General features: G+C 42.2%; 1 protein-coding gene across 2 annotated transcripts; it reads right to left on the reverse strand.

The window, feature by feature from the left end:
- Nucleotides 1-5,494: 5,494 nt before the first annotated feature.
- Nucleotides 5,495-22,594, reverse strand: sgta (small glutamine rich tetratricopeptide repeat co-chaperone alpha). Of its 2 annotated transcripts, XM_074636938.1 has the most exons (13): nucleotides 22,459-22,594; nucleotides 20,429-20,575; nucleotides 17,666-17,769; nucleotides 17,394-17,496; nucleotides 17,185-17,284; nucleotides 13,986-14,090; nucleotides 12,292-12,427; nucleotides 12,146-12,208; nucleotides 10,856-10,893; nucleotides 10,716-10,766; nucleotides 10,437-10,676; nucleotides 10,199-10,322; nucleotides 5,495-6,046 (listed from the first exon to the last, which is right to left on the reverse strand). In XM_074636938.1, exons 2-12 carry the CDS (start codon nucleotides 20,526-20,528, stop codon nucleotides 10,211-10,213), a joined length of 1,152 nt encoding a protein of 383 aa, XP_074493039.1. In that variant the 5' UTR covers nucleotides 20,529-20,575; nucleotides 22,459-22,594; the 3' UTR covers nucleotides 5,495-6,046; nucleotides 10,199-10,210. The 2 variants fall into 2 exon arrangements, with proteins under 2 accessions (XP_074493039.1, XP_074493038.1); XM_074636937.1 differs by having other exon boundaries at nucleotides 10,437-10,766.

Raw genomic sequence — 22,594 nt, forward strand, 5'->3', positions numbered from 1 at the left:
TGAGAAATACTGTCACAATTACCCATAGCCCAATGTTTGTTTTGTCCAACTCACAGTCCAAACCTCCACATTATTACTTATACATTACAACTATTACAATTCTGAAAAGGAAAAGCAGCAAATCTTCACATTTGTGAAGCTGGACCCATGAAATGTTTTACATGAAAAATGACTTAAACCATCAAAATAGTTGCCAATTAATTTGATGTCATTCGACTAATCGTTTAATGGTATACTTGTATAAACTATTGGGTAGTTTAATTTATAACAAAAAAAATCATATTTTATAAACTCTTCATGTTTTGTGTGCACAAATCTTAATTTGCAAGGTAACTAAACGTAGTGGAGTAAAAAGTACAATATTTGACTCTGAGATGTAGTGGAGTAGAAGTAGAAATGAACATGAAAAGAAAATACTCAAGTAAAGTACAAGTACCTCAAATTTGTACTTAAGTACAGTACTTGAGTAAACCACTGCAAAACATTGTGAAATACAAGCAGAAGTATTGATTCCATTAAATCCCCTATCTGAGAATCATATGAAACAGGAAGTTGTAGAAAATAAAGTCAATGAAACCTGAAAAACTGAAACATTATTTCTGAAGAGGATGTCTATTATATAGATTATGTTGTGGAATTTCTGATACCCAGTTTAACTCAGTCAACAGCAAGGAAGAGGCCCCGGAGCTGTTGATGTCTTACACAGAAAGTTTATTGAAACTTGATCAAGGAGCAGTTGTCAGGCCTCCACATTGGTGTGCTCTCTGTGTGAAGGCCTCACCACTCTGCCCTTCCTCCCTGGTGCTCAGTGTTTTACCCTTATCATGTTTTGACTTACGCGGTTCCTCTGACATCTCTGACCCTGGTTGCTCCAGCGACTGGCTCTATGGCCCCTACTACAGACACAGCTGTACAGATAATGGCGGCGTCCCTAGACAGGAATCCAACCCAATAATGTCAACACGAGGGACACTCTGAGAGACACTCTGGTCTCACGACCAAAAAGAGAGGAATTAATAGAAAATTCCATCCCAGATTAGTTCTGATGTAACAGAGCCTCTAATATGGTTACTGTGAATTTACATCTTCAGGTAATCATATAATCAGTGAACATGCTTGGAGTCAAACATGACGTACAACTTTTCAATATTTGATATTATTTTATTCTATTTAATATATATTTTATTTCTGTATTTTAATTTATGCACTATTTTATGTATTATGTCTTGTATTCTCATTTTTACTGTGCGTTTTTATACATTTGTCATAGCATTGTTGGAGGGAACCTGAGAACTAAGTTTGACACTTGATAGTGTTGCCATCATAAGACCTTACATGGTGAAAGTTTTGTCCGTGAATCCATTTTTTTCACTTAAGAAATAAAAATAATTTGATTGTAGAAATATTTAAAAAATATGTGTATTTCCTGAATAGTGAATATTAGCAGAAGGAAAACTGCAGCTTTGTTTCTGCTGCAGACTTCAGAGGAACCGTGGCAGAAACAAACAAGAAAAACTGGTTTAAATGATTATGATGATGCAGCATTAAATATTATATTCATGTCAATTAGCAAGAAGTTTATATACATTCACAAGTTAACCTCACTCTTCACAGACAGGTGATGCTCTGGTAAACAGAAACCAGGTGCATTAAGAGAACGACGCAGAAAATATTTGGGGGGTTAAACTTATCTTTCTGACTTTAAATGCCAGTTAAACCGAACGTACAGTGACCTCTAGTGGAATTTAGTTGATCTCTACAGCCATCATTTTTGCTTATGACACCAAAAACTAAAAATTCATCTTTTTTTGTAGCCCCTCGTCACTGTTTGGACGTCTACATGTTCTCTGTAAAATTTCCCATCCAGATTGATGTGATGTTTTTACCTTTTTACACCTCTAAAATGATTTTTAAAAAAAGAATCTGAGAGGAGGACATAACTAATAGGCCTCCGTCGGTCAGGGCATGACCATGGTTGGCGCATCCTACGGATCTGGCTGTCTGGTACAGCGTCTCTTGTGGCTAAAAAGCCCAATGCGAGAGTGGCAGTCTCGATCACAGAGGTCGCATCTGTGTGTGGTTTCTGGTCTGCCTGCATTGCTGTGTTCTTTCCTGCGGGCCCCTCTTGTCTGCCGCTGTGTCCTTAAGTTTTTGTTCTCCCGTCATTAGGTGTTGGTGCAAGGTACTTCTCCACCTTGTGCGGTCAACTGCAAGAGCCTCCCAGGACTTGGTGTCGATGTCTAGGGCCTTCATGTCTCGCTTGCAGACATCTTTGAAGCGCAGGTGGGGGCGGCCTGTTGGTCTGCTCCCAGTTGCCAGTTCTCCATAGAGGAGGCGTTTGGGGATGCGACCATACTCTATGCGACATACGTGGCCCAGCCAGCGCAGCCTGCACTGTCTGAGCTGTCTGAGCTGAGTGTGCATGCTGGTGAGGCCAGCGCGGGTCAGAACCTCGGTGTTGCTTATTTTGTCTTGCCAGGATATGCCCAGGATGCGGCGGAGGCTTCTTAGATGAAAGGAGTTGAGTCGTCTCTCCTGTCTGCTGTAGGTTGTCCACGTCTCGCTGCCGTACAGCAGTGTACTGACGACACAGGCGTTGTATACTGCCATCTTGGTTTTAACTGTTAGCTTGCTGTTTTCCCACACTCGCCTGGAGAGGCGGGCGAGTGTTGTTGCTGCCTTCCCAATCCTCTTGTCGATTTCCATGTCCAGGGAAAGGTTGTCGCTAATAGTCGACCCGAGGTAGGTGAACTGTTGGACAACATCCAGTTCATAGTTGTCGATGGTAATAACTGGTGGAGCCTCGGTGTCTTGTCCCAGGACATTTGTTTTCTTCTGGCTGATGGTCAATCCGAAGTCTTTGCAGGCCTGGGAAAAGTGATCCATCAGTGTCTTAAGTTCTTGCTGAGTGTGGGTAACAACAGCTGCGTCATCGGCAAACAGCATGTCTCTAATGATGCGCTACACGGACTTTGGTCTTCGCTCTAAGGTGGGCGAGGTTGAAAAGCTTGCCGTCTGATCTGGTGTGGAGGTAGACTCCCTCTGTTGCGGCGCCAAAGGCATGCTTCAGGAGCAGAGAGAAGAGGATCCCAAAGAGTGTGGGAGCAAGGACGCAGCCTTGCTTGACACCACTGTGTATGTCAAAGGGCTCGGAGGAACTGCCGTTGAACTGCACTGTCCCCTTCATGTTGTTGTGGAAGGATTCTATTAAGCTCTGCAGTTTTGGTGGGCACCCTATCTTTGTGAGAATCTGGAAAAGACCTTCCCTGCTGACCAGGTCAAAAGCCTTGGTCAGGTCTATGAAAGCGACAAACAGGGGCATCTGCTGTTCTCTGCACTTCTCCTGGAGTTGACGGAGGGAAAAGATCATGTCTACTGTTGACCTTTTGGGTCGGAAGCCACACTGCGACTCTGGGTAGACGCGATCGGCCAGCTTCTGCAGGCGAGCCAAGATGACTCAGGCGTAGACTTTGCCAACGACGCTGAGGAGGGAGATGCCTCTGTAGTTATTACAGTCGCTTCTCTCACCCTTGTTCTTATAAAGGGTGATGATCTTGGCGTCTCTCATGTCCTGTGGAACAGCGCCTTCCTGCCAGCACTGACACAGGACCTCGTGCAGTGGAGGCAGTAGGGTGGTCATACAGTGCTTTATCAGGTCTGGGGGGATCCTATCACTGCCTGGTGCCTTTCCTGCGGCCAAGCTGTCTATGGCCTTGCTGAGCTCCTCTAGGGTTGGCTCTGCATCTAGCTCCTCCATAGTTGGTAGGTACGCAATGGAGTCAAGGGCTGAGGAAGACACGATGGTCTGTCTGGAGTAGAGGTCAGAGTAATGTTCCACCCATCTCTCCATCTGCTGGTTCTTGTCCGTGATTGTCTCTCCAGTGGAGGATTTAAGGGGAGCTGTCTTGCTCTGGGCAAAAATGATTAAAAAAAAAAGAATCTGAGAGGAGGATATAACTGCTCACAGCATAAAGACATGAAACCTGTGAGGAAGGATTGCAAAGAGATGTTGCTTCATATGGAAGGAGGCAAGGAAAACAGGATGAGAACCACTGACCTGGGAGTTAGGAACACTGTTGGGTTATTTATAGGGCTGTCAATCAATTCAAATATGTAATCTTGATTAATTCCATGATTGTCCATAGTTAAAAGCGATTAATCGCAAATTAATCACACATTTTTTATCCGTTCAAAATGTACCTTAAAGGGAGATTTGTCCAGTATTTAATACTCTTATCAACATGGGAGTGGGCAAATATGCTGCTTTATGCAAATGCATGTATATATTTCTTATTTCTTATTGGCGCTATTATTATTTATATAATCATTTAACAACACTAAACAATGACAGATATTGTCCAGAAACCCTCACAGGTACTGCATTTAGCATAAAACAATATGCTCAAATCATAACATGTCAAACTGCAGCCCAACAGGCAACAACAGCTGTCAGTGTGTCAGTGTGCTGACTTGACTATGACTTGCCCCAAACTGCATGTGATTATCATAAAGCAGGCATGTCTGTAAAGGGGAGACTCGTGGGTACCCATAGAACTCATTTACATTCACTGATCTGGAGGTCAGAGGTCAAGGGACCCCTTTGAAAATGGCCATGACAGTTTTTCCTCACCAGAATTTAGCGTAAGTTTGGAGCGTTATTTAGCCTCCTTCTCAACAAGCTAGTATGACATGGTTGGTCCGATGGATTCCTTTGTTTTCTAGTTTCATCATCATCTTCACTCTAGCTTTAAAACTGAGCCTACTACAATCTAAAAATCACAAGTTGTGTAAAAGAAATTAGTGGCATAAAACAAATTTATGCTAACGCGTTATCGCGTTAACTTTGACAGCCCTATAGGTACAAACGTTCAGTTATTTGGGTACACATTTTCAGATTCTTGTACACATGTACCGATTGAGTTTATAGAAACTCTCCACACCACCTTGCAAATAATATTTCTACAACATCTGTTTGTTTCCTGTTTGGCTGCTCCTTGATCTTAGACCCAACCAGCAACAACAACCTTTAACTTCAGTTCCTACTTTATTTAAAGTTTGTTTCTGTAGACATGATTCTTTCTACCAATATGAATGTGTAACTTCACCAACTGTTTGCTGCACAGAACAGAATCAGAAGCATCAATATGTTATTTAGCCTTCTTTGACACAAGCTAGTATGACATGGTTGGTACCAATGGATGCCTTATTTTCATATGATACCAATATCTTCACTCTAGCTACAACCTAAATATCACAAGTTGCATTAATGCTTTAAAGAAATTAGTGGCGCTAAAAAAAAATTTGCCTTCAAAAGTTATTATCGCATTAACTTTGACAGCCCTAGTTCTTTAATTAAATGTGTGTGTTTACTTTTAGCGACGCTTAAACACCTCAGTGTGGAGTACACCTCTGAGTCAGTGAAACAGTTTTTCTGTGAAGCTGCTGATAAGGAAAACAAACTGTCCAAACCGAATCACCAGACGTCAGACAGGAGGAGGGTGTAAAATGTTGAGATGCTCTTTTTAATTGTCAGACTGTGTTTTGAACAGCTCTCTGCCTCCTCACAGCTCAACCTGCCACACACACTAAATTAACCCTGATACTCACTCACTCACTCACTCACTCACTCACTCATTCACTCACTTACACACACATCCATCAATAAACAGGGTACTGGACAAAACATTTAAAGTTACACTGTGTAGTTTTAAGAAGAAATTTCAAGCTTTTTAAACTCTGTTGTTTAACATCCGTGTTCCTATTAGAGCGTTATTTATTTAATAGAATTAATCTGTGTTTGATATCAAAGTGTTAAAGTCAAAATGTTCTTCCTAAAAACCACACAGAGCCGCAGGAAGTGGATGTTTGTTGTTTTTGGTGATGCGGCTCCTGAATGAAGCGGGAGCCCCTCGTTCTCTCGTGCAGGAATTATTCAGTGATGGGGGGAAGAAAAAAAAACAAAACTGAAAAAAACCCTTCCTTTTAGTCCTTCGAGTTATAAATGATCCAAATCAGCTCTTCTTCTCTGCACGCAAACCTGTCCAACCTGAAACAGAGACAGGAAGTGAAACATTAATCACTGCCAAAATAAAAGTAAAATCTGAAATCTGGTCTTTTCACAATGTTGCAGAAAAAGAAACTGAACCAGCTGGATGAAGTGGTCTTAAATAAAGTTGTATTACTTTATTATTACAGTTCAAGTGATGTCAGGATCAAGTGATATCAGTGCTTCCACAGGAAGAAAAGGATTGAGTCGTGCTGCGTTGCACTGCAATAAAAGCTGGAAGAGAGCATCATTTAGTTCTACCAATAACTAGTCAACATATCTACAGTGAAAAACTGGATTCATTTGGGGAAAATACAGAAACAAGATTGGTCTGATGCTGGTTAGTGATATCTATTTTTATCAGATGATAATAAACACATAACACAAACATGATCACTTATCACCTAACCCTTAAGGAATAGTGACCCACATATGTGTGGGACATTTCAGTCAGTCAAATCAATCAGTCTAAAAATCAACTTGTAAGTGTTACTTGAAGCCATTTTAAATTACTTTTTGACTTCAAACATATCTTACTGATGACCTCACATATATACTGATAACGATAAATCTGGTGCTGATAGGCTAAGGGGCTGTACACACGCCGCGTTGCGGCGCGCAAGCGTTCCCAAGCGCTTATTTTTCGGGGCACGATGGCTGCGCTCTGAGATAAATAATAATAGTTCAACTTTTGGAACACTGCAGCGCATGTCATGTGACGGGGAACAACCGATCACACCAGCAGCAGATATCTTTTTTTCCCCCCCGTTAATTTCAGTCTACCCAGAGCTTTATGATCTGCTCCACGGACTATTTACTTGCTTCATCCTTTCTGACCGAGGACGTCACAAAATCCAGTTGAAAGGTCAGCTAGACTGACACATACCCCTTTCACACCGAGGACTTGACCTGGGTTGAACCAGGGTTGATTGTGTGTATGAAAGGGTTAACCCGCGTTGATCGACTCCTTTGCGACCCAGGTCGAGTGGTGGGTCAGACCAGGGTCGATTTCTATATGAATGGCACGGACCAGGGTCGCTAACAAACAGGGCGGGACAAACCTATTCGGTTGCAAATGAGGGCGCGCAATCCGTGATGTAATTGTCACAGGTCGCCGTAGCAGTCCGTGACGTAAATGTCACAGGTCGCCGTAGCAGTCCGTGACGTAACTGTCACAGGTCGCCGTAGCAGTCCGTGACGTAACTGTCACAGGTCGCCGTAGCAGTCCGTGACGTAACTGTCACAGGTCGCCGTAGCAGTCCGTGACGTAACTGTCACAGGTCGCCGTAGCAGTCCGTGACGTAACTGTCACAGGTCGCCGTAGCAGTCCGTGACGTAACTGTCACAGGTCGCCGTAGCAGTCCGTGACGTAACTGTCACAGGTCGCCGTAGCAGTCCGTGACGTAACTGTCACAGGTCGCCGTAGCAGTCCGTGACGTAACTGTCACAGGTCGCCGTAGCAGTCCGTGACGTAACTGTCACAGGTCGCCGTAGCAGTCCGAACTGTCACAGGTCGCCGTAGCAGTCCGTGACGCAACTGTCACAGGTCGCCGTAGCAGTCCGTGACGCAACTGTCACAAGTCGCCGTAGCAGTCCGTGACGCAACTGTCACAGGTCGCCGTAGCAGTCCGCGATGTAACTGTCACAGGTCGCCGTAGCAGTCCGTGATGTAACTGTCAAAGGTCGCCGTGGCTCCAAAACACACAGGGCGACGGCAGCAGGAATGTTTTCAGACACACCGGAGGTGAACAACGGACGAGAACAATGCGGATGTGTGGCGAAACTTTGATGTGCGGGAGCTCCTGACCGTCCGCGATAAGGACGAAAAAAAGCGGTTGATGACGGGACGATGAGAGACAACGTAGTGTAACGTTATACAGACATAACAAAGCTGCTAAATGAGAGAGACATCCGCCGATACGTTACACGGAAACACACCGTGTTAATAACAAGCCGACTACCTCACAGTACCACCAGCTGTACGCGCATCTGTTTTTGAAGCGTGTTTGCACATCTTCTATTTATAACGTTACCCTTTTAACTTTTTATCTTTCAAAATCAATCTGCAAACAGATCCATCTGTCGCCTGTTCTCTTGGTTATAAAGTAACAAACCCAGTACCAGTTCATTACATTATCAAGCAATTATCAAACTAAATGAAATATAAACTCATTTTATTACATCAGGACAAGCTCTTCCATTATCCAATAGGGATGGAACGGTTCAGGTAAAACCCGAACCATTCAGGTTCACTAGTCACGGTTCGGGTCGTGTATGAATCGTTTGGTTAATTTGAAATAAGTTATGAGGCCGATTGTGTATTTTTTTCATGTAGAGTTTGGCTCCCGTTTATTGTCACACTACAAATCAAGGCCTATGGAAGGAGGCTGGGACACGGGTGGACATGGGTCTTGAGGTACGGGGTTTAACACATGCGCGGTGTAACTGAAGCTGTGGTCGTGCGTTGCTATTGGCTCAATTTCGGTGAGTGCAGACCAGATTTTACTGCGCAGGTGTTATACCCCAAAGATATGACGCGTGACCCAACTTCCTTGTCAGTTGGCACAGATGAAGTGGCGAGTGCGGCTGTGAGTCAGATAAGGAAATGGCGAGCAGCCACGATAAAGTACAGTTAGAGGATCCACCAGCATCGTTTGGCTCTGCTGTATGGAGCATTACGGATTTAGTGTTACCATGAAAATGATGGAAAAAAGTGGTGGATAAAACGGCGCCTGTGTGAGCACTGTGCAACACGTGTGGTTGATGCTAGCAGCAACACTCCGGGTAGGAAAGAGCAACAATCGTCCCGCAGCATTTAAACAGCCTCTACATGCAGATTCAGACAGGGCAACAAACACAACTACAGCATCGGGGAGGTTTATAGTGAAAGATATGCAGCCTGATGCAGTCGTGGAGGACGCTGGATTTCAGCATATGATTAACGTAACGTTACTTCAGCTGCGCTATAATATTCCCTCTCGCCGACACTTAAGCAACACAGTAATTCCAGCAGCACAATCCCTGTAATGTGTTTTATATTTATTCATTCTTTTTAAATAACACAGTGGTACAGAAATCCAACCGTATTCCTCCAAATACTGCACTTTATGAGTGGAAAAACTAATCTTTCAATTAAGAGCTGATAATCAGGGAGTTGAGACATACTGTATGTTAAACTGTTGTTGTTTTTGAATATAGTTCTGGTTGAGCTTATGCTTCAATTTATGTTGATGGCCTTAGTCTATAATTACATCATATTTATATGAAAATAACAAAGTTGCATTTTTTGTTTGCACTAATGACTGTAGAAGACCTATTCTTTCAATTCAGATTTGACAATGAAGAAGAGTTTATGTTCCTTATGGAAGCCATACTTTTGTTAAGGCAAACATTTGTTAACTTATTTTTGCCAAATAAATGAAAAGCATGTTGAAATCAGAACATGACCTCCTCGCTGTATAAATGTACCGAACCAAACCGAAAACCGTGACCCCAAAACCGTGATCTTTGTGAACCGTTCCACCCCTACTATCCAACAGTTGCTACATGCACAGCAGAACAACTTTAATAGGTCTACTATATGAAGCAGCTCTTTGCTGGGATGGTGAAGTGAGTGAAATATACATGTCAGTCTTCAGAAGTGTCTATCCGTTTGTAAATGTAGCCTATATTATCATAGTAGATGGCAATATGTAGTCTGATATATGATAAATGGGTTCTGTAGACAGAGAGGAAAAAAGGTTCATGTTGATTGATAGATTCTGTAAATCTGTATGTTGTCTGTATATTTTTGCATACATTACAGCTCCATACGTACAACATAGTTCAACATTTTATAAAGCAACTGGACTTGGTTTAGGTTCTTGAAGACGTTTCACTTCTCACTATATTTACACTGTATCCCAAAAACATGCAACATTCTGTGACATTTTACATGTTTTTCACACATTGATGATGCCACTATCATTTCCCCTCTCTCTGTAAGCCTCCAGTCCTTTTACTGCTAAATTACTGCAACTTCATCATCATTGTCATTGCAGCACGCAGGTTTTGGTTGCTTAGTAACGGTAGGCGCGACAGGAGCACAACCAGGACAGACAGACCTGAGAGAGGAAACTAATGTGGCTGACAGTAATGAGTGAGTGTATTTACTGTATCTGAGTGTCATGGCTGCTCCTCGTTTCCAGCGCTGGGCGTTCGGTTGCGGATTTGACTCCTCAGCTGTTCGATGAGTTCAGGGTTCTGTTGCTGCATCTGCTGAGCAAACTGCTGACCTCTGCAAAACAAACCGCACAAAACATCAGACTCCCAGCACTTTATTTATCCTCCAACCGACCGACCACAACATGTCAAATAAATGTCAGTATGATCCCTCTGCTGAGGTACGTACGCCTGGATCAGTCCTGATAAATCTCCGCCAGCTGCAGCGCCTCCAGGGGGCGCCGCACTTCCTCCTAGTCCTCCTGCTAGTCCTCCTCCTAGCCCTCCTCCTAGTCCTCCTCCTAGCCCTCCTCCTAGGCCTCCTGGCATTCCTCCTGGCATTCCTCCTGGCATTCCTCCTGGCATTCCTCCTGGCATTCCTCCTGGCATTCCTCCTGGCATTCCTCCTGGCATTCCTGCTGGCATTCCCCCTGGCATTCCTCCTGGCATTCCCCCTCCTCCTCCTCCTCCTCCTCCTCCTGGCATCCCACCGTACGCTCCTGACATCATCCCCGACATCCTGGCAAAGAGAGAGAGAGGAGACAGGAAGTTACCCTCAACAAAAACCAGAGAGGAAGAAACTGGCGAGAGAAACTAAAATCAACTTACAGCTGCTGAACCTGAGGATTGTTCATCAGAGAGGACGCCTGCAGGGAGACAGATGTTTAGATATTCAATAAAACTTGATCATGGCTCACTGAGCAGCAGTCAAACAGGATGTACAGCAGAAAAAACAGAAGAAGTAGTAAACTGCATTATAATGAGGTGTTTCTAATCATTTTGTCCACTTCCATTCTGAGTAGAGCCTGAACCATACTGGGACTTAGAGGCTGATACCAAAAGATTATTTTAGAATAAAAAAAAAAAAAAAAACATAACAAGGTAAATAATATAATAAACTACAGACTATTATTATTATTTATTATACCATGCTATACTGTACAATACTAGAAATATTATATTTGATATTCTATGTTATACTGCTGTATTTTACTATGTCATACTATATTACTATTATTAGTCCATTGCACCTTTTACTATATCTTATATCCTATACTATACTATACTATACTATACTATACTATACTATACTATACTATACTGTATCATTATGTTAATATGTTATACTGTCTTACTACATAATATACAACTAGTGCACTGCCTGTTCGGGGCGTGCCCGTTCAGAGAGGGCTTAGCTCCCGGCCGGGAATTGCTGCTTGTAACGTTGTTGAGAACTGCTCATTGGTCGTTGACTCCGGGGAAGAGAGGGAGAGTTTGCTTGAAACGTTGGTACATCCAGCATCCAGCAGCCCGCTGCAGACGCCTCAGTCCGCTGCATAACCATGAAGACCCGCTCCCGCAGCTGCACAGCACTGTTTGCTTGTTTATTCAAAGTTTATTAATATTGAACATGTCACGTGTCCAAAAAACTCGCCGTATGGGACCCCCGTGACGGGGTATGTCTGATGACACTCACGACCCTAGCCGATGTGTCAAACATACATCAAGCTTCAGTATCACTACTTAATCACATTATATATTATTCTGGTGTACCTGTTTAAATGTATACTAGACCCGCTGCTATTAACATCACTGAGTCACTTTACCTAACTTTAAATTGCTCTTGTATAGTTTATATTTCTACTCTTATTCTAGCTGGATCTACGTCTTACTATTAGAATATTACTTCCCTATTTATCTGTTCTTATTTCTGTCTTTGTGCTGCTGCAACAACCACATTTCCCCTTTAGGGATCAATAAAAGGTTTATTGTATCTTATCTTACAGACTAATCCACCAGCTGATTTATGTGTTGTGCTTTCTAATAACACCCTCCTTTCTGCTTCATGTATTTTCAATGATGGTGACAGATGAAGAGAAACAGAGCGTGGGCTCTCACCATGTTCATGAAGCCGGGGTTACTGAGCAGACCGGCCAGATCTACTCCGCCCATCCCTGCTGTCTGACACAAAGAGAGAGAGATAAAGACAGGCTCGTCACTACATCACTGGTCTGAAAAACCTTCTTCTTCTGTTCTGTTCTTACTGGACTGGACGTTTCCATCTTCTCCTCCGCAATCTTCAGGTTGGTTTTGTAGGTGTCGTTGTCGGGGTCGAGCTCCAGAGCTTTCTTATAGTAACTAGCTGCTTCTGTGTGTTTGTTGAGGCTGGCCAGAGCCAAACTGAAACACAATGAGATGACAGAGAACACATCAGGACTTTAAATCGAGACACTCGCCTCTATAAAATATCAACCAATTAATCATTCCTTCTGTTGCTCTAAGTTGAAAGCACACAACGCCTCAGTGTGATGTCTTCTGACAAAGGTATCTCATTTTTAATTTTCTAAAGCCGGGTTTATAGTCGCCGTAGTGTCCCCAGCGCGAGGGCGTGTGAGCCAAAAATGACATCATCGCGTATTGTGCAAATGTGTGTAAAGTGCAAAGGCTCCACAAGGCTGTTGCAGCCCTTGGTCGTGCACCTCAGAATTTTTGGAACTGGGCACCCGCTGCACACGTGGGGCTTTTCAGACATGATAAGATAAAAGCAAATAACTTAAAGGGGAACACCACCTAAATTAAGAATTCCAATATGTTATTCCCATGGCCGAGGAAAGTTCGATCAATACGTGTGAACATGAACTCCTCTCTCTCAAAGCCAGAAACCAGAGAAGTAAGTCTCAAAACTTGTGATGTCATAGGGTATAAAGTGTGGAGCTGCTCAATAGACAATGAATGGGAGACTGACTTTGTGTTGTTTTCTTTTTTATACCCAAATGAGCTTTATTCTATTGTAGAGTTGTCAGTTGTGAAACAGAACATGTTCCCATATACTCATAACATTCCCCTGGCTGCTCTCAGTGTCATCTAGAACATCTCTCCCAATTCATCGTCTATGGAGCGGTTCCACACTTCATACCCTATGACATCACAAGTTTGAGTTTTAGCACTCTGGCTTTTGGATTTGGGAGAGTTGTTCATATTAACTAATAATTCTTTGACTGTCTTAGACCATAGGAATAACATGTATACATTTTGAAAATGGATGTAGTTCCCCTTTAAATTAAGAAATAAAATCATGAATTAGAAAGACGGCTAAATTCTTTAAAAGCAGAAGAGCTTAGAAATCTACATTTGAGTAAATATTTATACTGTATTATAATATTACTGAATTGTTTACAGGATAATAAACCTTTCAACCTTCATTTCATTATAATACATTTAATACTTGACTCCTTTCTGTACAGGGATTGCATAAAACGCAATAAAATATGTCCATGCATATGAGATATGAGATTACAGTTAATTAACATTCCTCCCCGGCAATGAGGAGTTTGGTTTATGGCGTTTTGCCGGTAACACTTGTTGACTTCTTGCCTCTTCACAGAATATTTTGTTTGTATGCCCTCTGGCGTTTCGGAGAATATTGCAACGAACAATGCGTTGAGCATTTACGCCTTCGTGCGTGCTCGTAGCATGTGCGCTATCTCTGGAGGCCCGCACCACGGTGCCTCGTGCGAGTATAAACAAACCTTAATGCAGAGAATGTGGCCTACAGACTTCCAGATATTATTATACCTCAGCCATTATCTTTTATCTTGTACACTTTTACAGCTGCTAGAGGACAGAAGGAGATTTACAGCCAACTGAGGAAGTAAGCTTGAAAACAGCTGCTGCATTTCAGGAGTACAGAAGCTGTAAAACACTGAGTTTATTCAGAGGGTAGCAGTAGTTTTCTTACCCCATCCTCCCGTAGGCTTTACTGTAGTTTGGGTCGATGCGGATGGCCTGTTCACAGTCCTGCACCGCTCCAGCATAGTTCCCTAGTTTACTGTACGCTGCAGCCCTGCACACACACACACACACACAAAACACCACATCAACTCCTCAACTTTGCGTTCACTTCAAGAGGTTTTTTTTTAATACAAGAATAAAACAAAATGATGAGGAAAAACGTCATTCAGGTGTGAATGCACATTGAAAACACTTCAATCATATCACATCTGGAAGTGGATTGCAAGTGTGATGATGATCTGCTCATTCATTATTCTCTTCTCAAGTCCACACAAACACCTCTACACTAGCCTACCTTGTCTTATCCAGATGTATTCGCCCATTTTCAGTGTACTGAGGCAGTCCAAGCTGCTCGCTACCATTTGCAAAATAATTGAGGACCCTGATGTTGTCTGATAAATAAGTAAGTAGTGGCTGGATGATCCTGAGTTGTGGTTCATATTTGCCGCCTTGGATTACAATGCAAACTGTGCCTCTAAATTACATTAAAGCCCCTTTTCCATACACATGTGCTGGCTTGGTTTGACTCGGTGCATCATCCCAGCATGGCTGGATTTGGATCTCCATTACAACAGGACTACCCGCTTGAAGGTGTGTGTAACCATGGCTGTTACTAGTGGTCATATAAGCGGCTGTAAAATGGTGGATAAACACATTTCACAATAAAAGTCCCCAGTTATTTTTGCTGCTTGTACTCTTCCTCCCTGCAGTATTAGTAGTTTTAGCGAAGAATAGGGCTCCGCTAATTTGGTGATAAACAAATTTAATTTCCTATACATTTTTCACAATAAAAGTCCCGCGTTGTATTTGCTGCTTGTACTCTTCCTCCCTGCAGTATTAGTAGTTTTTTTTTTTTTTTTTGTAAATAATTTTTATTGATTTTCAAAGATTTTATCCCACAAAAATAATAGATACAAAACATGTATAAATCAAACAAAGTATTAGTAGTTTCAAAGGAGAATAGCCGCTAACAAAGTTCTGCTATTTCGGTGATAAACGCATTTAATTTCCTATGAATTCTTCACAATAAAAGCCCCCCGTTATTTTGTTATTTAAAAGCTTTTGTTATGAAGCAGCAAAATAAGGAAAAGTTGGGTTTTCATAAGCAGCAACTTAATGCCACTACAGTACAGCGGAAAGCGAAACCGTAAAATAAATATAATAATAATAATAATCTTTATTTATATAGCAAAAAGTAAAGTGCTTTACAATAAAAACAGAACACATTTAAAACAGGGATATCAAAAGGTACTAAAATAGCCAATAACTAAACACATAAAAACCTAAAGGGTAAAACAAGTAAAATGTCATAAAACATAAATAAAATCAGAGAAAAGCCATTCTAAAAAAGTGAGTTTTTAAAAGTGATTTAAAAGACGCGACAGAGTTTGCAGCCCTGTGGGTCGTTCCATAGTCTAGGTGCCCTGACTGCAAAGGCTCGGTCACCTTTGTGTATTAATCTGGACTTTGGAACCACAAGGTATGACGCGTTTGAGGATCCCAGAGTGCTGGAAGGGCTTTAGGGCAATAATAGATCCGCTAAATAACTTGGGGCGAGGCCTCTCAGGGCATTGTAATCAGTAATATTTTAAAATCAATTCTAAAAGCAACAGGAAGCCAGGATCGGTGAAATGTGGTCATGTTTCCTTATTTGGATCAAAATCCTAGCTGCAGAGTTTTGAATGAGCTGGAGGCGGGAGAGGGATTTTTTGCTGATGCCAGGGAGCAAGGAATTACAGTAATCTAATCTACTAGTTATGAAGGCGTGAATTATGGTTTCCAGGTTTTTGGGAGAAAGAGATGGTCTAATCCTTGAAATGTTTCTGAGATGATGAAAGCAGGATTGAATCAACAATTTATCATGTTTGTCTAAGCTGAGGTTTTGATCAAAAATGACACCAAGATGTCTGCAATGCTGTGTTGTTGAATGGGACAGAGAACCAAGACTGTGTGATATAGAAAGCAGATATCTGAAAGTATAAACAGGGAAGCAGGAGAGAAGCTAAACTTCAAACCACAGAGGTTCAGTTAGAGGCTAGAGTTGAACACACAACGTCTTTCTATCTGGTCTCCTGCACAGACATGAGTTGAGTCTCACAACAACACTCTTGTTTGAGGGGGAGAAGGGGGGGTTTTCACGGGTTGGCCGCGGTCGGTTAGACGTCACCGCAACCCACTTGGAGGTGGGTCGGGCCAACTATGGCCCGACTCCAAAGATGGTCCATCATATGGTCCGACATATACAGATATTTTTAAAAAAGGATATTTTCCTCTACATTTTGGTCTCTTGTCCATGCAAACAGAGTTTTGGGTCACAAGAACGGATATTTTCGAAAACGCCTTCTAAGGTGCCGATTTTTTGAAAACTCTGGTTACTTTGTGTCGGTGTGGATGCGTAAAACTGAGGGGGGGGGATGTCAACTTGATGAGTTGATGACAGCAGAGTGATGACAGGAATCCCAGCCCCCCACCAACAATAACCTTTATCCAACTGACTAATGAAGCCGAAGGAAAGGGAATGAGAAGGCTGGTGACGATTCCTTGACCCTTAACTTGTGGTGACATGTAAATATTACGGTGAGCAGTCATTTCTGCGTTTGAGTTTCATTTTGTAAAATGAAGGTCGTGTAGACAGATTTTAGTTTTAAACAGAGGGTTTAAAAATATCTGTATACACGTAGACAGGTCCTAATACAGATTAAACTAAGATACTAAAGAAACAAGGCAAAAGTGAGCATGGCTCATATACCCCCGCTCACCGCTTGACCCCTACTAAAGTAGGACCAAAGGTTTTGCCCTTTTGGAACTAATGGAATTAATGGGCATTGACTAATTAGCTAATGGGCACCCTGGACTTCTAACCCTCAAAAGGCACAACTAGACCACACTGTCAACCATCAGACCAAATTTGAAGTTCCTAAGTTAAATAGTTTCTGAGTTCTGCTCCGGAAATGAAAGTGTGACACACGAACGAACGGACGGACGGACAGACATGCGATGTGCTATATACCCCCGACTACGTTGTCGCGGGGGTATAAAAAGGACTCAAACTGTTAGACGTGAAGACAGGGTGCATCAGTTTGTTCTAAACATTTAAACACCTTAAATTGAAGCGTGTGATGAGAGAGTCCTGACGGCACACTGACCTGTTGCAGTAATAGACGGCGTTCTGAGGGTTGATGGCGATGGCCTTTGAGTAAAACTCAACAGCAGCTGCAAAGTTCTCCACTTTCATTTGGTCGTTGCCTGCAGATCAAACCATATCACCTCATTACTGACAGATAAAGTCCAGAAAAGAGACAACAACAGCCACTTTAAAAGATACTGATCATCTTCCTCCTCGTCGGCGTCTCACCGTCAGTTTTGAGCGTCTCGGCCTCGTCTCTCAGTTCCTCAGTGAGGGAGTTTAGAGGTTGTGGGGGAGCCGAGTTGTTGTTGACATGCGACTCAGCCGGAAGCTGAAACACACACAAACACTGTAAGTCAGACCTCGCCGCCTCAAAATACTTCATCATGTCTTCAAAAATGTCACAATAACACCTCCAACAAGACCTACAGCTGTCCTGGTTTTATCCTTAAAAACGTATCGTTCGATTTTACATGTCAAAGTCACAAAGGCTTGTTTACCTCGTCTGTGGCTGAGGCAAAGATCTCCGGTAACGTCATGGGGACGGCGAGGGTCTGGTCGTCAGTCGAAATTTCAAACGCTGTCTCCAAACACTGAACAGCAACTGCAGAACAACAAACTCAATTTATAAACGCTCTAAAGAAACTATGATGAGTCCAATAAGTTATTCATCAAGTAAAAATACCATAACACTTGATGGTTACGTCTTCACGAGTGGTTTGTCTCCATTTTAACTTAAATCTGGGCTTTTGGGCAGCAAAATAACACTTAGTTGAATCTGGGGGCAGATGGGACACAATTTATATCACAAAAATGATCACAGCTATGGATGTCTTGACTCAACACAGTGTCGCTCTCAATGATGGCCCAGTTGTTTTTAACTATGCATTTGATCTGTTCAGCATGAGTACTAAATGTCGTGATGATCGTGTGATTGCTTCCCATTGGTTGTTGATACCATATACTGTAGGTGAGGCCACATCCGCCTGGTCTGTTTGTTTGTAAGCCCTGACGAAGACATCTCTTCCTTGTTGCTACTTTTTTGATATTTTGGAGTGGCTGGATTGCCTTCCTGTTTATCCTGATTTTTTCCCCTGTCTTCCAAGAGCACCCGACACGTTTTGCCTTACGATTGAACACACCGAGCAACTAGTTATCTCTCTTTCCAGGGATAGTTTGGGTGTTTTGAAGTGGGGTTGTATGAGGTACTTATCCATAATCAGTTTAGATAACTGTCGGCACGCCCGCAGTTTGGAGAAACAGACAGGAGTTACCGCACGGAAGCAAAGCAATGTACTGCTGTGGACGATAGCAGCGGCAAAGTGTATTTTAGACACCTAAAAGAAAGGCCCACCTTAAAAAAATCAATATCAGTTTATGTGTAGCTATATTTAGAATATTTTCACCACTTTACCTTGCTGTCAGACAGCCATTTTTTACGGGGAACTGAAGCTGTTGTGTCCATACGGCCGGCAGCAAAAGGTATTTTACCCGCCTAAAAGAAAGGCCCTCCTCAATTTCAGTTGAAGTGTACGCTATATCTAGAATATTTTCACTGGCTTACCTTGCCGTCCGACAGATATTCAGTCTGTGTTTCCAACGGGGAACTGAAGCCGTTATCTATGCTCCCACCAAAGCAACCACACTCAATTGAAAAAATTAATTATCCTTAGGGCTGTCAAAGTTAACGCGATAATAATGCGTTAACACAAATGCATTTTAACGCCACTAATTTCTTTAACGCAACTTGCCATTTTTAATTAACCTCTTCAGATTCTGACGGGCCGCTGGAGGTTGTAGCAGACAACCATTGTCATACTAGCTTGACACGAAGGAGGTTAAATAACGCTCCAAACTTACGCTAAATTTTGGCAAGGAAAAAAAACGCCATGGCCATTTTCAAAGGGGTCCCTTGACCTCTGACCTCAAGATGTGGATGAAATTAAGTCATAGTCAAGTCAGCACACTGACAGCTGTTGTTTCCTGTTGGGCTGCAGTTTGCCATGTTATGATTTTCGCACATTTTGTTTTTTATACTAAATGCAGTACCTGTGAGGGTTTCTGGACACTATTTCTCATTGTTTTGTGTTGTTTATTGATTTCCAATAATAAATATATACATACAATTGCGTAAAGCAGCATATTTGACATACAGATACTAGACAAATCTCCCTTTAAAGTACATTTCAAACAAATACAAAATGTGCGATTAATCGCGATTAACTATGGACAATCATGTGATTAATCGCAATTAAATATTTTAATCAATTGACAGATCAGTAACTTTACGTGGCAAAAAACAGGAGTTGCTGGATTGTGTTATTGTGTGACTCTCGTTAATTTGGATTCACCAAAGTCACACAATAGCACAAACAAACTAACCAATTTCAGCGGTGACCTGCAACCCCCCGTGTTCTGCGAGGTAAAATTACAGTTTTTTTTTTCAATGGAGTCTGATGGCTCTGGCAAGAGCATAGATGGATGCAACAGCTTCAGTTCCTCGTCGGAAAGGGCTGTCTGACAGCAAGGTAAAGTGGTGAAAATATTCTAAATATAGCGTACACTTAAACTGATATTGATTTGTTTAGGTTAGCATTTCTTTTAGGTGACCTAAATCTGTTTTGCTGCTGCTCCCGTTCACAGCAGTACATTGCTTTGCTTCCATGTAGTAACTCCTGTCTGTTTCTCCAAACTGGGGCGTGCTGTCCGTCATCTACTGTAGGTAATACACTGACTATGGATAAATACCTCATACAACCCCACTCCAAACACCCAAACTATCCCTTTAATATTGATTATCTGCTGATACAAAGTCTGAACTGATACTTATATTTACTTAAATGTTGATTGAATATGTTTCCAACACGTTGAAATTACAGCTGTAGATACTAAACTTACTTTTCACAAGCTACTTGTACCAAATACTGACAGTCCTGATTCAAAAATATGAAGTTGATCAGTTTAAGTTATTGATCTGAGATGAATGAAAGTTTAACTGGGAGAATGTGACTCCTGAAACTTACTTGAGATCAGCTGATGATTTTACTTGAGAAGAAGTCTCACGCTGTTTCTGTAGTTCCAACAACTCTTATCCACTCTGAATCAAGTATGCTAATGATCAAATCTCACCAACATGAACACCTATTCGTGAACAGGTGGTATTCATCACGTTGAAATGAACTATTTACAACCCGTTTTTGTGTGCGCTGCTGTTTCCAGTCGTGTATCCTATCCCTGCTTCCTGTTGCATGAGGAGGACTCACCTTCCAGACTCTCCTGGGCGCCTGAGGTCAGATTCCCTGACTTGACTTGATCATGGAGGAACTGGAGGATGGAGAAAGCGAGACGCTTGTTGTCTGTCATGGTGGCGGAGGTTCAGACCTCTCTGTGGTCACTGAGGGAGAGAGACCCTGAAAATAACAGCAACGAGAAGAAGGAACGTCATCTAGCTAGCCAAGTTATTAAGTCATGTCATTATGTCTCTTACTTATAAACTTAGTGTTAAATCAGATGTACCTCCTTCCGGTGGTGGAATGTAACTAAGTATATTAACTACACATTCTGTGGCTGTACTTTACTTGAGTATTTCCATTTGATGCAACTGTATACTTCTACTCCACTACATCTCAGAGGGAGATATTGTACTTTTTACTCCACTACAAAAAATCTGTCTGACAGCTTTAGTTACTTTACAGTTTTTATCCCCTTCCTGTCCAGAGAAAACCATGTATCTCCAGATGTGTTGATTTTGAATGTGTGTAATAAATTGAAGGATGAAAGATTAATAAACTCTTTAAAAAGCCTCTTGTATCAGCTGGAAAATGCATGGCCACACAGCTGAAAAACAGGGCTGTTTTTATGAGCTTTTTAGAGATACGCAGTTCTCACATGACAGCATGATGATCTTATAGAACATGATGCATTACTGTAGCTTAAACTACGCAACAGTATATAAAGGAGTTAAAATTAGCACAACCATGAACATCTACAGCAGTAAAATGAAACACACACATTAATTCAGCAGTAATATTAATCCAGAAACACAATATATAGTTAATATTAAAACACAGAGTTTAGAGTTGATTTAAATCAGTGCTTCAACTACATTATACTGCACAATGACTTGAGTATTTGTTCTTTTCATACTTTAAGGACATTTGGCTGATACATACTTTTGCTTCTATACGCTTTTCAATGCAGGACTTTTACTTGTAGTGGAGTATTTTGGTGTTAGTACTTTTACTTCAGTAAAGGATCCAAATACTTCTTCCACCACAGTGTGACACACAGAAGCACTCTGTTGTTACACTCAGTTTAGCCCTTTAGCTCCCTTTAGCATCAGCTGGTAGAATCTTCTAGAACCTCGGGCATGACTGTCTTAGTGATGCTAACAGCTGCCAGCTAACATTAGCCATCTTAGCTAACATTAGCCATGTTGGTATATGAAACAGTACGATAGGAAGCAGACAACTAACGGTAGCTAGTTGTGTGTCAAAGCTAAGATGCGTTTCAGATCACCACTGAGAGGTCACTCTCAACTTGACATCATTTCCCATAAACTAACGCTAAGTTAGCAGGTTGCTTTTAGCTTAGCATGCTGGTAGCATGGCAACCAGAGAGCCAGGAGGCAGTGTTTCCTTGGATGTTTTAAGAGTGGACCGTTGTGCTTTACGATCGGTTCACGTCTGTGTACCGTTACTTAAAATAACGTTTCTATAGGAATCCCATATGAACATCGTGTGTGTTTAACGCTGCCTGGTGTATGGACAACAGAGAGTAAGTGTCAGAGTGAGATGTAGTAGCCTGGTGGAAGCTTCTATAGTCTAGGTCAATTGGGCATCCAGTTGGCTCATCGGACAGCACATGATCTCAACACAATGTCACTAAACGTGTGATTTGTCATTGACGCCAGACGCTACTGCTCATGAACGTGCCAACAATGGGCCAACCTGCTACTAACAGCTCATAATAATACTACTAGTAGGAGTGCTACTTGGTGCATGCTACGTGTGCCGAATGGAAGAGTGGTTGCTGGTTCATTACATGACTCAACTGTTGTCCTAACAGGCGTGCGGGTTTAGTGAGCAGCGAGGCCGTGGTGGTGCTGCTGGACTGACAGAGTTGTGAACGCGGTTTGGCGTGACGTGATCTCCGAACCACCACGGCACGATGCTAACGGCTAGCTAGCTTGCTAGCTGCTGACACCCCGTTGAGTCCAGCGGTGTTACCGGATATATCAAACATGTCATGCTTCCTCATCTGACACCAACACACAATACTGTGTACATCCTACCAGCTGTCTCTGGGTTCCAGGTGAGGATTAGTCCGGTACCGGGTAAAGTGACGTCGGCTCCGCTCCTTCGAGTAATCCTAGCCGTCATTCAGCTAGCTAACTAGTTTGGCGCGGAGTTATGTCGTCATGCAGAGGC

The sequence above is a fragment of the Sebastes fasciatus genome, chromosome 5, assembly GCF_043250625.1.
Source record: "Sebastes fasciatus isolate fSebFas1 chromosome 5, fSebFas1.pri, whole genome shotgun sequence".
NCBI classification, from domain to species: domain Eukaryota; kingdom Metazoa; phylum Chordata; class Actinopteri; order Perciformes; family Sebastidae; genus Sebastes; species Sebastes fasciatus.

Excerpts from the sequence above, each read along its gene's own strand:
- sgta (XM_074636937.1), bottom strand. The coding sequence starts at position 20,528 with ATGACAGACAACAAGCGTCTCGCTTTCTCCATCCTCCAGTTCCTCCAT. Across the intron at positions 17,770-20,428 it reads CGCCCAGGAGAGTCTGGAAG|TTGCTGTTCAGTGTTTGGAG; the intron begins GTGAGTCCTCCT and ends GTTGTTCTGCAG. Across the intron at positions 10,894-12,145 it reads ACCCCGGCTTCATGAACATG|GCGTCCTCTCTGATGAACAA; the intron begins GTGAGAGCCCAC and ends GTCTCCCTGCAG.